This window comes from Dipteris shenzhenensis, chromosome 4 (assembly GCF_047967505.1).
Source record: "Dipteris shenzhenensis isolate YYH24624 ecotype China chromosome 4, Dip_SZ_1.0, whole genome shotgun sequence".
NCBI classification, from domain to species: domain Eukaryota; kingdom Viridiplantae; phylum Streptophyta; class Polypodiopsida; order Gleicheniales; family Dipteridaceae; genus Dipteris; species Dipteris shenzhenensis.
In genome coordinates, this window is record NC_141599.1 from 6,653,280 (window position 1) to 6,667,512 (window position 14,233).

Consider the following 14,233-nt stretch of genomic DNA (forward strand, 5'->3'; position numbering starts at 1 on the left):
GGAAGATGAGGTGGGGAGGCAATGGATGAGAGAGAGAGAGAGAGAGAGAGAGGGAGAGACTCGGCGGGGGAGGGTGATGGAGAGGGGAGGCAATGGATGAGAGAGAGAGAGACGAGAGAGAGAGGGAGAGACTCGGTGGGGGAGGGCGATGGAGAGGAGAGGGGAGGCAATGGATTGAGAAAAAGGGAGAAAGAGATAGAGAGAGCTCAATGGAGAAAGAGAGAGAGAGAGAGAGAGAGCGCGCTCGATGGAGGAAAGTTCAAGTTCAATGGAGAGAGAGAGAGAGAGAAAGAGAGAGTGTTTTCGATGGAGGGAAAGAGAGAGACAGAGAGAGAGAGAGAGAGAGAGAGAGGGAGGGGGGGCGGACTACTAATTTGGTTTAAGGAGGGTAACAGCGGTGATTACGAGGGTACTTAGGAGCGGTTGGAGGAGCTACTCAGCGACGGCGGCGCGGCCGTTGGCGGCGGCGTGGCGATGGGAGCCGTCCTCAAGATCATAGGGGCCGTGCTTGGACGGATCCCACTTCTCGCCATCTCCCCACAGCGCATACGCCTCCTCTCCATGCGCTGCATCGTCTCCTATCAATAGATGCTCCTCCGGCATCCTTAGCGGTACCACCACCTTTATCGCCAAACATATCACGCTCGTCATCACCACATTCCATGTGATCACGAACAACGCTCCCGCCAGCTGCTTGCCCAATTGCGTCCACCCTATCGTCCCCCCGTAAAGCGTCCCATTCTGATTCGGATACGAGCTGAACAGAGCCGTCAGATCCGGATGCGCAAACAGTCCCGTTAGTATCCCGCCCAGCGTCCCCGCCACTGCGTGCGTATGGAACACCCCCATCGTGTCGTCCACTTTCTTCAACAGCGACGATCGCTTGTGCACCACCATCATAGTGTACCACGGCACACTGCCCGAGCATATGCCCATGATCATCGCTGCCCATCCTTGCACAACGCCTGCATTGCATCAAAAGAAATTAGCCGGCTCCGGTCATTGGACGGAAATTTGAAACATCACGCACGATCGACATAGTAGTCCAGCTTACCAGCTCCTGGTGTGATGCATACAAGCCCCGTGATCATCCCCTGCACAGCGCCTATAACAGAGGGCTTCCCGAAGAACATCACGTCAAGGCTCGTCCAAACGAGCAAGCTCATGGCCGCACAGATGTTGGTGTTGAGCACTGCCAACGAAGAATCGATTTGGGCGGAATAGGGGTCTCCTCCATTGAATCCCGCCCATCCCAACCAAAGCAGTCCGGCACCCGCCAGCATCAGAAGAATATTATTGGGTGGGAACCTTTCTCTGTCATGTGTGAGCCTGGGGCCAACCTGATTCGAGCCATAGCGTCCAACACAGTGCAAGTCAAGTCGAACGCGATGAAGAGAGGAAATTGCGAGAAATACCTCCTGGCTTGCAAACTCGAAGAAATGCAAACCTCACACCCATGAACCAACTAGAAGCCAAAATTCAAAGTTCAATCGATGCTAAAGTTTTGCGCAGAGGATTGGACAAAAGTATTACCCAATGCGCTGCCGTGAACCCTGCTACTCCGGAAGAAAGATGGATCACGTAACCACCCGAGTAGTCTATCACTCCCCACTGGAACAGGAAGCCACCTCCCCAAAGGCTAAATGCACCCACTGTGTACGACAACGTAAGCCACAGGGGGACGAATAGCACCCATGCTGTAAAGTTCATCCTTCCAAGTACGGAGCCAGCTATCAGAATCAGCGTGATGGCGGCGAAGACAAACTGAAAGTAAACCATTGTTGCCATCGGAAAGAATGGCGTTACGGCCGGAACGTTGTACTTTTCTATTGCTGTTGCAGGGATCGTTGCCTGTGTGAGGAGGTAGTCTTGGCCGAGCGCGAAATTTGCCTTCCCCCATATCCCCAACAGCCTTTCACCAAAAGACATTCTATATCCCCAGGTTACCCAGCAAATCAATACTGCTGCAAACGCGTAGAGAGCCATGAAGGCGGAGTTTACGGCCCATTTCTTCTTTACGATACTCCCGTAAAGAATCACTAATCCGGGGACGCTCTGCATCCCCACAAGAGTGGCAGCCGTAAGTTGCCATGCGTTATCACCCGGATTCAGCCATCCCGGTTTGCCAATGATGTTGGTGTCGGACGTTTGATTATAGGCAGCGGGAAGGCCTTGCATTTTTAGTTGTTGTCTTCAATCTCGCCGAAGTTGGTTTTAAAAGTGGAACGGAAAGCCTGGATGAAGCTCAGTCGTTCTCGATTGTCCAAAGTGAGCGTCTGCCAAGAATGCACTGAATCCTCGTTAGGCAACAGCGTCATCCCGCAGGATTCGGGGCCGTCGACAGAAAAGCCAAAAGTGCAACAAGGAGACATCAAATCATACATTTCACGACATCGACTAAACATGGAGTTCGAATAACGGCTAAAATGAAAGATTCGGATATAGTTGTGCCGACTTGCACGACAAATAATGAGACAGGCAGGGATTCCTTAAAAAATTGGCATGGTGTTTTTGGCGAAAAGCCCCAAGCCGCAGCAATCTGGACCGCTAGACCTGGTGCATGGGTGATTCGAAAGTTCGACTCGATCGTCGAGTTAAAAGCAATAGGACGAAAGTTACCAATAACAAACCCCTACAACGGATTTTACCAAGCTCACGTAGGCTTCATACGGAGAACTAACACCATCAACGAGTTAGTACTATGCACGTCTAACATGGAGCAGCTCAGTGGAGGTGGTCGAGGACAGCGTACGCCATGTAGATTTAAGTCGATAGAGGCGTCGCGCTAGCTACTGGAATCGCTCACTCGAAGCGCATCAAATTCCATGACTTAGTAATATTAAGATAGCCAGATTTGCGAGGCGTGCAAGGTGAAGGTTATTAGTCACATCCCCTAAAACAGTGGCCTCATGGAGTGAAGGTGATTGATGAAGGGCGAGAAGGTACCAAACAAACAAGAGAGGAAGATTACATGCAAAGCAGGAGAGTGGAGTACCTGTCAACCTGAGGCATAGATAGACGAAGCTCCCTTGATTTGCCTTGAGGGTTGCTCTGCTCTGCTCTGCTATGATCTGTTTGGCTTTGCTGTTATTAAATAGACAGCCTCGATTTGATCGTCCAAAATGGCGGATGACCCTACTTCTTGTCCCTTCCGCCATCGCTCCCCGCCAAACTTAGCGGCCCATTTCTTCTGATTGATTGAAGGCCAGGCGACCCCTCCCATGCCCCGGCCGGCAACCCCCTCCAAACCTTACTGTACTTTCAGCTTCAGGTCCCGCCACTTTCATACTTCTCCTCCCACCTTGGATGAATATTCACTTGGCTAACTTTAGCAAACCCTCTTCCTCGGCCCTTACCTATCATCCTCTTTAACTAATTTTCTTACCTAGCCCAACTAAGTGGCTATTTTGTTTCCATGCGGCCTCCAGCTCTTTGAGAAGATCGTAGCTCCCACTAAGACTCAAGTCCCACTAGCACATGTGCCCAAAAACTTCTACAAAATTTCACACGCATTGTAGCATAGATTCAAGTCCCAATAGCACATGTAGACAAGAAGTTCTGGTCCCAATAGCACATGTAGACAAGAAGTTCTACAAATTTTCACATAGGGTTGATTTGAACAAAAAACAAGAGTTGATTTGAGCAAAAAGCAAGTAGCCATTTTTCACAAAGGAAACACATTCCATCAAAAGATACAACCTATGTGGATTGAGCTCCCAACCTTTCACATTGGAAAAACCATAATTATCTATAATTCAAGCAAGCTGGAAAGGTGGTGTATTCCTACCAAAGTAAGCATGAGAGAGAGAGAGAGAGAGAGAGAGAGAGAGAGGAGATGTCCTTATTATTCAAGTTATATAATATTTGAATAAGGAAATAGCATTCAAACATAGTGCCTAGGCTTGGATAAAGCATCACATTGACATTGTAACACTAATAGGTAGCATCCTCCCTTCCCCTCCATATTAGTTAGTGATTGATTGGAATTTAATTTACACCTATGGTTTTCTTTTTCTCGTTAGAAGGTTTTATTATCCTCAGTCAAAGCCTTATCCTAAACTATATATTGTGGCTATCAAATTACATGGAGCCACATCTCCAGCTATTTGTGGATTCTTTTAAGGTTCATCATAAATTTTCATCATCCTTCTTTGGATCACATTGATAAATAATTATAAATAGCACCAATATCCATAGCCGTTGCATGCAATGCAGTGACAATGAGTACAGCATTGACTCACTAGCTAGGGAAATCTCAAGTTGGCATTCGGGATGTCCAAAACGTTGTTCCTCTACATTACACCAAATGTGAACACTAGATTCGATGTGTGACCTAGAAATATATTATTTACACTCCACTAGTATATACCAAAGGAAAAAGCATTCAAACATGTGTGACCTAGAAATATATCATTTACACTACACTAGTATATACCAAAGGAAAAAACATTCAAACATAGTGCCTTGCTTGGATAAAGCATCGCATTGACATTGTAACACTAATAGATAGCATCCTCCCTTCCCCTCCATATTATAAACAAAGTTAGTGATTGATTCGAATTTAATTTACACCTATAATTTTCTTTTTCTCGTTAGAAGGTTTTATTATCCTCAAATCAAAGCCTTGTCCTAAACTATACATTGTGGCTATCAAATTACATGGAGCCACATCTCCAGCTATTTGTGGGAGCATTCTTTTAAGGTGCATCATAAATTTTCATCGTCCTTCTTTCGATCACATTGATAAATAATTATAAATTGCACCAATATCCATAGCCATTGCATGCAATGCAGTGACAATGACTACAACATTGACTCACTAGCTAGGGAAATCTCAAGTTGGCATTCGAGATGCCCAAAACATTGTTCCTCTACATTGCACCAAATGTGAACACTAGATTTAATGCTCATTCAATGTGTGAACTATACACTACACTAGTATATACCAAATGATCCATGTGGCATGCTTCATCATTGCCTTGAAAGTAAAAGCCATGACCAAGCATGAGCACACAACAAAAGGCCACAAACCATCTTATCGAAAGAACCTCAGAGAAAGCATTATAGCATCAAAGGAATATCTAAATGCTCAAAAGGATGATGGATCGTTTCAATTACATATCATCTCATCATTTGGAATGGGAAAAGTTTTAACAATGCTGAAACAAGTGATCTCCCTAAATGGCACAATTTTCAAAATCATATAATCATGCATTTTTTCCTAGTGCTATCAATCATGGTCATGTTCATCTTGGCACTTACATCTTTACATCAATAGCAACTTGGTAGTAGTCTAATTTATTGCCAATCTCATCAGTTAAAAGGATTCACTAAACTTAATATCATCATAGGATTGTATGGGTCATTGTTTGCTTGGGTGTAGCCATTTTTGGTGAGGTTCACGGACTTTTCTGTATATGGGTATCTTGCATGACCCATGCATTACTCAACGGAATTCGGCAAACTTTGTCTTCAAGTTGTAGTACACATTCCAAACTTGAACATGACAGCAAAAAATTATGGAATAAGGATTTGGAATGAGACTGTTAAAGCATTATAAGTGCTATGTTGCATGTGAAGCATGCATCCTAAAGACTATAGGATATAGCAATTTATTCAAAAACATTAAAATTTTGTTCTATACATACATGCAACCAAGTAACTTATTCTAAAGTACACTACGTGAGCTTCTCCTCAACCCAAGGACATGCCTAAATGAGATCATTATGCATGGGTTAATGGGCCTCCACAATGTTGTGCTAAAGTGATGCATATAACCCATTTGAGGGCATGCATGGTGGTCTTAAAGCATTGATAGTTGTTAGTATTGGTATCTAGATTCACCCTAAAATGGAAGAAGTTGAAAAAGTGCAATTTGTGCATGTGCAAAGATATTTTAATAAATCCAACACTATTTACAATTTTGAATTGTTTCTTTTTCCATGCACTTGCTTGCTATATGGCTCATAAGCATGCCAAAGATCATTGAATTTAATAATACATAGCATCAAACCCGATAGCGTGCCCTTTGGCCTATTTGTGTTTTGAAGCATTTTAGACCACATTGCACTTGTTTGGGATATCTAATTCTACTGACATGTATCGTCAGAGGGGAAAAAACCGATGGCTGAACTTTCGCTATTCTCGTGAATTTTGAATTCTCACACCTCCTGCCCATCAAATCTTGGAAGATTTAAGTACCTGCTGCTTTGCAAACGCCCTGCAACCCGCACACACCTCGACGTGACCTTGCACAGACTTTGGTTTACCATTGTCTTCTTTCGGGTAAGTTGTCTTCTATTCTTTGCTTGCCTCACCAGCTAGCTTCTCTAGGTGTATTCTGGACTGATCGTGGCCATGGCATCAATGGCAACATGCAGGTTGCCATGGCTTGCAAGAGAAGTAGACAGAGGCTACGAGACAGGAAAGCCGAAAAGCCAGGTCAAGGCACAAGGAACAGAGTGCAGGTTGAGGAAAGCACTAGCACGGTATCGAATTGGCAACGGAAGACACTTTTGCAACATCTGCGAAGGGAGAAACAATGAGAACAAAGAAGACCCCTTGCAGAGTAGCAGCAAGAAGCGGTTGCAGATGCACACATTCGATCATTGCCATCGGGGCGAAGAACATGAGCTGTGGTGTCGCTATTGGTGGGAACATTCGAGGCAGCAACATTAGGCCATTCATGTGATTATGAGTCTCGAGTCTTCACAAGCTTTACACTGCACTCCAAAGTTCGTAGGGTAACAACCCTACCAACACCTCGAGAGATGCATGCCCAAGAGGCGATGCTCTCTAACTTGAGAAATGGCCTATAGAAAGTGAAAGGGGTAGACAACTTAGATCAAGTAGCCGCAAAGAGGGCGACATTAGCTATGATGGTGTCGCCTAAAACAAAGGAGAAAGGGCTTGGGCACACAATCTCCAAGATGTTGTCAATCAGAAGGACCAATGTGGCTCCAATGGTTGAACATAGAGCAAAAGCAATGCACGATCATCCTGATCCGAGAAGTCTATTGGCTTCAACAGAATGCAAGAAAAGTAGACACAGCCTAGGTGCGAAAGTCATTGCTACAGTGACGATGTTTTGGCATGAAAATACGAGAGTTTCTCCAAATAGAAAGGACATCTGTAAGAAGCGGACGGGAGGAAAGATGTTTGAGGAGCACATCATACACATGCTAGAGATACAACATAGGTCAGTGGTGCCTAAACCAACCTGGTGGTTGTTTGTGATTGAGCTTTGGGATTAAACTAGGCTTGGACTAAATGTGATTGTCCTAAACCAGCCCGGTGGTTGGAACATCATGCAACTGTAGGCTAGTTCAGCTCAATCGCCAGTTATAAGATTGTTCTGAACCAGCATGGTTGAGCAGACATTAGTTGTTGTCCAGTCCAGTGGCATGGTTGAGCAGAAATTAATAGCAATATATTGTTATTTTACTAAACCAGCCTGGTGGTTGGAACATCGAGGGAACATCATGCAACCGTGGCTACTTCAGCTCAATCACCAGTTATGTGACTGTCCTGAACTAGCGTGGTTGAATATACATTAGTTATTAACCAGCCCGGTGGTTGAAATTATTGTGTTTCTTAGTACTTAGATTCGTTAAATTTAATTTCCTGCTATTCGGGTCATATACCACTATTAAATTGTGGAATTCAGAAATGAAAAGCAATATATTGTTATTTTCTGATGGTGAAATTCAGAAATGAAAAGAAATATACTTGTTATTGTCTAATATGTGAACTTGAGATATACTTATTATTGTCTAATATGTCATTGTCCTCAACCAGCGTGGTTGAACAGACATTAGTTGTTGTCCAGCCTAGTGGCATGGTTGAGCAGAAATTAATAGCAATATATTTCACAATGTATTGTTATTTTACTAAACCAGCTCGGTGGTTGGAACATCATGCAACCGTGGTTGCTTTAGCTCAATCACCAGTTATGTGATTGTCCTGAACTAGCGTGGTTGAATAGACATTAGTTATTGACCAGCTCGATGGTTGAAATTATTGTGTTCCTTAGTACTTAAATTCGTTAAATTTAATTTCCTGCTATTCGGGTCATATACCATTGTTAAATTGTGGAATTCATATTTTTTAATGGTGAAATTCCGTCAGTCTAATATGTGAGGTTGAGACCGTCAGGCTAAACCATCCTGGTGGTTGAAACTGTGACAGTGTCCTAAACCATCCCAGTGGTTGAAATTGTGACTATCCTAGGAAAGGTGTCCTAATCTAGCCCAGTGATTGAAATTGTGACTATCCTAAACCAGTGCGGTGGTTGAAAATTGTTTTGCTTCATTATATACTTTAATTAGACTGTGTTTTGTAACCTTTTAGTAGTAGCAAAAAGGGGGCTCATTCTTCTGTTGTTCCCACATGTTGGGTCAACAGACGAAGTTGTATCTCAAGTTTGTGGATTAGAATCTGGACATTTCAATTGGACGGAGGAGCTTTCAGCATTGCAAGCCCTGGTACATGAGGAAACTCAAAGACATGAATGTTTGTTGTTGCAAATCACACATAGACTTTGACCTGGCTCGGCAAGCTATGAATGACTTGAGCTCTGGTCATGTTGGAGCATTGCTCCATGGGGATCGATGCCCATGCCTCCCCGATGAATACATAGTTTGTAGGCCACCTAGATCCTCATCATGTGTTGCACGGGAGGGCAGGTTTTGTAGCCTTAGGTCTGTGTGGGAGCCAGTGGTTCGTCCAAAGGGAGACCATGAGCATTATGAAGAAAGGGAGCTCATTTTGGGACCTTGAGAGAAATCCACAATTTCTTCTTTTTTCGTGAGTCCGAAATATAGGAAAGTAATAAAATACTCCTTAAAATATACATAAATATTGTAAACATGTTAGAGAATGACAGTGGGTGAAAGGATAAAGATATTCTTCTATATTCACTCCCATATCTCATGAACGTTATTATTCAATGCTCCTACAAGCCACGTCTTTCTCTCAATCATTTTCTAGCCATCTCCACGATCATTGAGCTTCTCTATCAGAACACCATAACTAATCTCGCCATGCCTGTTTTTCAAAGTTTACCGCCTCTACGAGTCTTTATCTTATGAAAGAGTAATGAAATCGCGAAGCAATATTGGAAAAACATTGCACTGAAAATGGCAACACCAAAATCCAACTCTATAGAACAAGCCAACAAGAGATGGCAACACCATCTTCATATTGATTTAGCTCAAGAATATGCGCCTCTTCCAAAATGACAACACATCGATGCCATGCAAAGAGAAAACATGAGGAGAGAAGGTTTACAACATATCGACTTATGGTATGATGGAAAGATTTATCCAAAATGTTTTGTCGGAAGGTCTACACCACCATTCTCAAATCCGACAACATTGCTGAAATTTGTGGGCGACGGAAGAAAAGGTATGCATGGATACATCACAGCTCAGTATCAAGTTGCGCACATGTATAAGTCTTTATATGAGCAAGAGGCAAACACAAAACTACAATAGATAGCCAAAACTTCTAGATTGAAAGAGCAGTTACATAATGAAATTGAAGAACATACAAAGACGAGGGAGGAGTTACGTAAAGCAAGATCGAAAGCGACCCCTTTGGGAGATAGGCTTCAAGTAGAAAACTTCTCAACCTTGCAGAATTGAAATCAGGAAGTGGAGGGTGCAAGTGTCAAGTACGATTGCTAAAAGCGTTTACTATTTTCAATGCCAGGCTATGTGAATCTTCCTTTGTTAACTCCTATTTATGCATCCAGTTTGTAGGAAAGTGTTGGAGCCCCAAAATGAAAATGTTGATTTGAACGCTCTTCCCGTAAAACAAATGAAAGGTCTATTTTCAACGACTATTGTGAAAGGGATGATTGAGGAAAAGAAGTTTAAAACCATCAAACGCAATGTTGTGCAACAATTCGTGGAAAGCAATAAAGTTGATGTAAACTTAATTCAGGAGGCTCTCGATGAGAGTGGGGTTAGTAGGAAAGGTTATTCTTCTACTTTCAAAGCAGTGTCATCAACTTTTAAATATCAAAGGATCAAACGTTGTGTGGATAAAAATGTAAAAAAGTTTCTCACTTGTTGCATGCTGATGGGTGAGTGCATAGCTATGTACATAGCTAGTTGGTAGTGGAAATGAGCTATGCATACTCTCATAAAAGACTCCACATTGATGATATACTTTCTTGAGATGGCAGATGCTTCTCCAGGGACTTCTGGGAGATGATGAAAAGTAGTGTGGGTACATCAGGCACTCCAGAGCATTTGGTGTGGGAGGACATGTCTTTGATTGTTGTCCGGAGCTATGTTTGTCTTACCATGATTGCTCCTGATTTGTAAGTCATGTGAGCAATTATATCATGGGTTGTGGGCGTGCTTGAAGGTTATGTGCATTGGTGGTGCCTAAGGTTGGAGTATAGGCACTAATTGCCTTGGTATAAAGTTTGAAGGGAAGGGTGAAGAGTGGTGAAAAAGGAAATGCATGATGTGGCTAATTTACAAGGAAAGAAGCCATGCATGTTACGTAAGGCTGGAAGGGAAGCTCCTCGTCAATGAGCTAGCAGATACACAAGTGGACAGCAACCAAGGGTGGCTGGAGAATGATCCTGAAGGGAGCACGCGTCGCTATACTGGGTACACACACGGAGGATCATCACATGAAGAAGGGCTACTGGAGAGTCCTGGAAAAGATGGGCTGCTTGGGTGGAGGATTTGGCGACAAGGTGAGGTTATGAAGAGGAGGGAGATGGCCAATGGAGGGGGAGCAGAGGATCCCTCAGCAGAGGAGTATGGGGTAGAGTCATCGTGGGTTGATGGGGGCATCGACTGCAGGCTAGGAGGGAGAAGGGGATTGTGCTTGTGGGTTTAGGGGTCGCCACAATGAGAAGGAGATCTCGGACTGATGAATGGTGAAGGATTCCGAAGGGTGAGGAGATAGCCGTGAGCTGGAGGACCATTGGAAGAATTGAGAGCTTCGTGAACTCTAGAGCATGGATGAAGGCGTCACTACTGGAGAAAAAACCGTGGAGACCTGGGCTAGCAGGGAGCCTCATTATTACGCAAGTTGAAGCATAAGAGGAGACTGGAACCTCATGAGTTTTGAGGAGGAAGTTCATGGGCTCACATTACAGGAGGAGGTGAGCTCCGATGCAACGAAGGAGGGAGCTGGGGGTCATTAATGGGGGTCACCATTGGTATGAGAAGCTGAAAAGTGGTTCACAGGGGGAGGAGGCTGCTGGGCCAGAGGTGATGCTGCAGTGATGGAGATGATTGCACGAAGGGAGAGATGGGCAACAGAGGGGGAGAACGCGAGCTGAGGAGGAGCGAGGGATGACGGGCGTGCTGTAGTGTGCTCGTAGGTAGGCTGGTGGTCGATTGGACTAAGGAAGAGCTACTGTGAAGAAACGACGACGGTGGAGACAGGAGCTTGGAGGGTCTTGGCTGTAGCATGACTAATGTGTGGAAGGAGGAGGACGCGAGCAAAGAAGGAGTGGGGAAGGTCCATTGTTGCTTTGGAGAGAGCTTCGCGATTTGGCTAGGCATCGCTACTGCACAAGAGGAGTCCCTTGGATAAATGAAGGCTAGAGTTCATGGACAACAGAGGCAGAAGTTATGTGATGCAAGGGAGGAAACCATAAGGCCAGGATCATTATGAAAGTAGAGGCACAGGCTATGGCTTTTGTTAGAGGAGGAGGGCATCGTAGATACGGGGGAACTTGGCTTTGAGGAATCTTGCTTGGGGGGTGATGGAAGCCAAGAGCTTCTCAATTCGGAGGGATGATATGCCTTGGTGCAGAAGGTATCTTAGGTTCTCGGGGATGTATCTAGGTTCTCGGAGATGAAGATACAAAGGAGCAGGTGGCGCTTACAGAGGTCTTGATTTCTGAGTACTGAGTTGGGCTCAACTCAAGTCTAAGGAAATAAGTAGGAGCTTGTGTTGGGCTATGTAGTCCACTGGGTCTTTCTGAGGTTGTTAGAATTCTAGAGGAAATGTGGGCAGAGTGTGAGTTGTATCAGAAGATGTGTAGAGAGAAGGATGCTGAGTGAATGCCTTTTGCCTTGTGATTGCATTGTTCAGTTGTTTTAAACGTGGATGAGGGTGGATGTAAAGGCGCATTGGGCTCTACTGCTTTTGTCCATCCAACATGTGCTTCTTCCAAATCCTACAGAAATTTGGAATTTAAGAGCTTCACTCAACGAACAAGTAGATGATTTTATTGGTCAATGGTTGCATATTGAGGATGTATTTGAAGGTAGTGAGGGGACCATTGTGTATAATCCTTAGAATAATATTTTTGTTGATCTTTGAACAATTACAAAAAAGAATGGTTGAATTCTATGGAATCACATTTGAAGAGTGTTAGGGATGGCTTATATTTGTCATAAAGTTGGATGAATGTGAAATTGTGAAAGAGAAAAAGATTGAAAGAGTGACCATCACACTTATGAATAGGGCACTTGATACATCAATCACTAGAGAAAACTCAAAGCATTTCAGTGTATAATCCGAGAAGCATATTTGGTGGTTGGGACCATTTGAGGTAAGCGTCAACTTTCATTTTGTTGTTTCATTTCATTTATTATATCTAGATGCTTTAATATAGTTTCTTCTTAATGGCAGGTAAAGACAGAGTATCACCAAACCTTGTTTTGGGTGTTTCACCATACCAAAATACCAAAAGTCATAAAAAACTAAGTTCAATGAGGGCAACTTCATGTTGAAGGCAAGGGTGATTTCCAAGTTGATTGGCATATGGCAGGGGACCTCAAGACCCTCAAATGTATGTTCAACATAAGAAACGGAGGTAATTCAAAATCTCCATGCCTTTACTGCAAGGAGCCAGCCCACCATCTCATGGATCCTAAATGGTGGAGGAAAGCTCCTAATAGGGACAAGAGTGATCATGAATTAAAAGCAGTACTTGATATTCGTTTGTGTAATATACATATATGCACATTGCATGCTTTGTGTAGAATCGTTGATAAGTTGGTCTTTTTGTATATTGGATTTTCTTGGAAGATTAGAAAAAGTATTATCGGACATGGGTCTCCATGGAGGAGATGTTCATATCATAACAGATATCAAGAAGTCCTCAAATGGAAAAGATGTTCCTATCAAACCGTCAATTGGTGGAGTCAAAGCAAGAAGATTTTTATCAAAACCACAAAGAGAAGGGAAACTTGGTAGATGATCAAGATATGTTTCCAGGGTGAGATACAGACTTTGGAAGCATGTGCATAATGCACTTAAAGATGATATGGCAGATGGTGTTTCTTGAAATGTTAAAGCAGAGGTATGGAAATCCTTAGACAAGCTTTTCCAACTTTGTGACAAAAAGACATGGACCAAGTGCGATCATCGTGTGTTAGAAGAGGAGCTAAAAACTTTTGGAAAATCCATGAAATAAGCATGGACAAGCTGCAAGATAACACACTACATGGTAAGTTGAATTAATTTGTTTTGTATTCATAGTTTGTACTTTCAAACATGGTTTACAAAGTTCTGACTTAATATTTTCTGTGATTGCAGCATATTCTTTACAACCACCTTCCATATTTTGTTAAATAGTATGGATGCCCTACAATATGGTCAACAAAAGGAATGGAAAAGTCTCATTACATAGCAAGAAATGCTTTTTTTTGACATACACAGCATTTTGGAGGAGCACATAAGGCAAATATAGTCTCAAAGAAGTATTTCAGTGGTTTTTTAGAGGTATACTTCAAAGGTTGCAAATCTAGAAAAAAGTTTCATTGTCAAAAGTTAAACTTGCCTTTAATATGGCACAAAAGAAAAGAAGAAGGGAGATCCTTTGATAATTCAACAGCTGCACAGAAACACACAGGCTGGCGACAATCAAAGGCTCGGGGGGGTCACTATGTATAAACCCTCTATATCACGTGCGTTCAAGGCCTATTTCTAAAATCCCTTATCTGTAAATTTTTCATTAATAAAATGTACCCTTTTTCTATACAAATCTGTAAATTTTTTCCAAAATTGTTTTAAATACTCCCTTATATAAATTAACTTTTGTATAATTTAGATATTAAAAATGTCCTTTTGTTGAACTCACGTGATAGGGTTACATATGATGAGTGACCCCCCCGAGATCAAAGGTCTATGTGAATCACAAGTGGATGGATAGAGTTGGAAACCTTATGGAGATTTATAACAATGAACTAGAGGCTTTGTAATATTTAAAAAAAAAAATCAATACAGAATATGAGCTGACTATCTTTTT

General features: G+C 42.9%; 1 protein-coding gene across 1 annotated transcript; it reads right to left on the bottom strand.

Moving 5' to 3' along the window:
• Positions 1-432: 432 nt before the first annotated feature.
• LOC147902393 (ammonium transporter 3 member 1-like) lies at positions 433-2,178 on the bottom strand. Its single transcript, XM_087373215.1, has 3 exons — positions 1,534-2,178; positions 1,055-1,340; positions 433-965 (listed from the first exon to the last, which is right to left on the bottom strand). The coding sequence occupies exons 1-3, from the start codon at positions 2,176-2,178 to the stop codon at positions 433-435; spliced, it is 1,464 nt and encodes a 487-aa protein (XP_087229341.1).
• Positions 2,179-14,233: the final 12,055 nt, after the last annotated feature.

What these genes read in the sequence shown, in the direction of transcription:
- LOC147902393 (XM_087373215.1), bottom strand. Translation starts at nt 2,178, where the DNA reads ATGCAAGGCCTTCCCGCTGCCTATAATCAAACGTCCGACACCAACATC. An exon ending in GGTTCACGGCAGCGCATTGG is followed by an intron (nt 1,341 to 1,533) that starts GTAATACTTTTG and finishes GGCTCGAATCAG; the next exon opens with GTTGGCCCCAGGCTCACACA. An exon ending in ATGCATCACACCAGGAGCTG is followed by an intron (nt 966 to 1,054) that starts GTAAGCTGGACT and finishes GATGCAATGCAG; the next exon opens with GCGTTGTGCAAGGATGGGCA.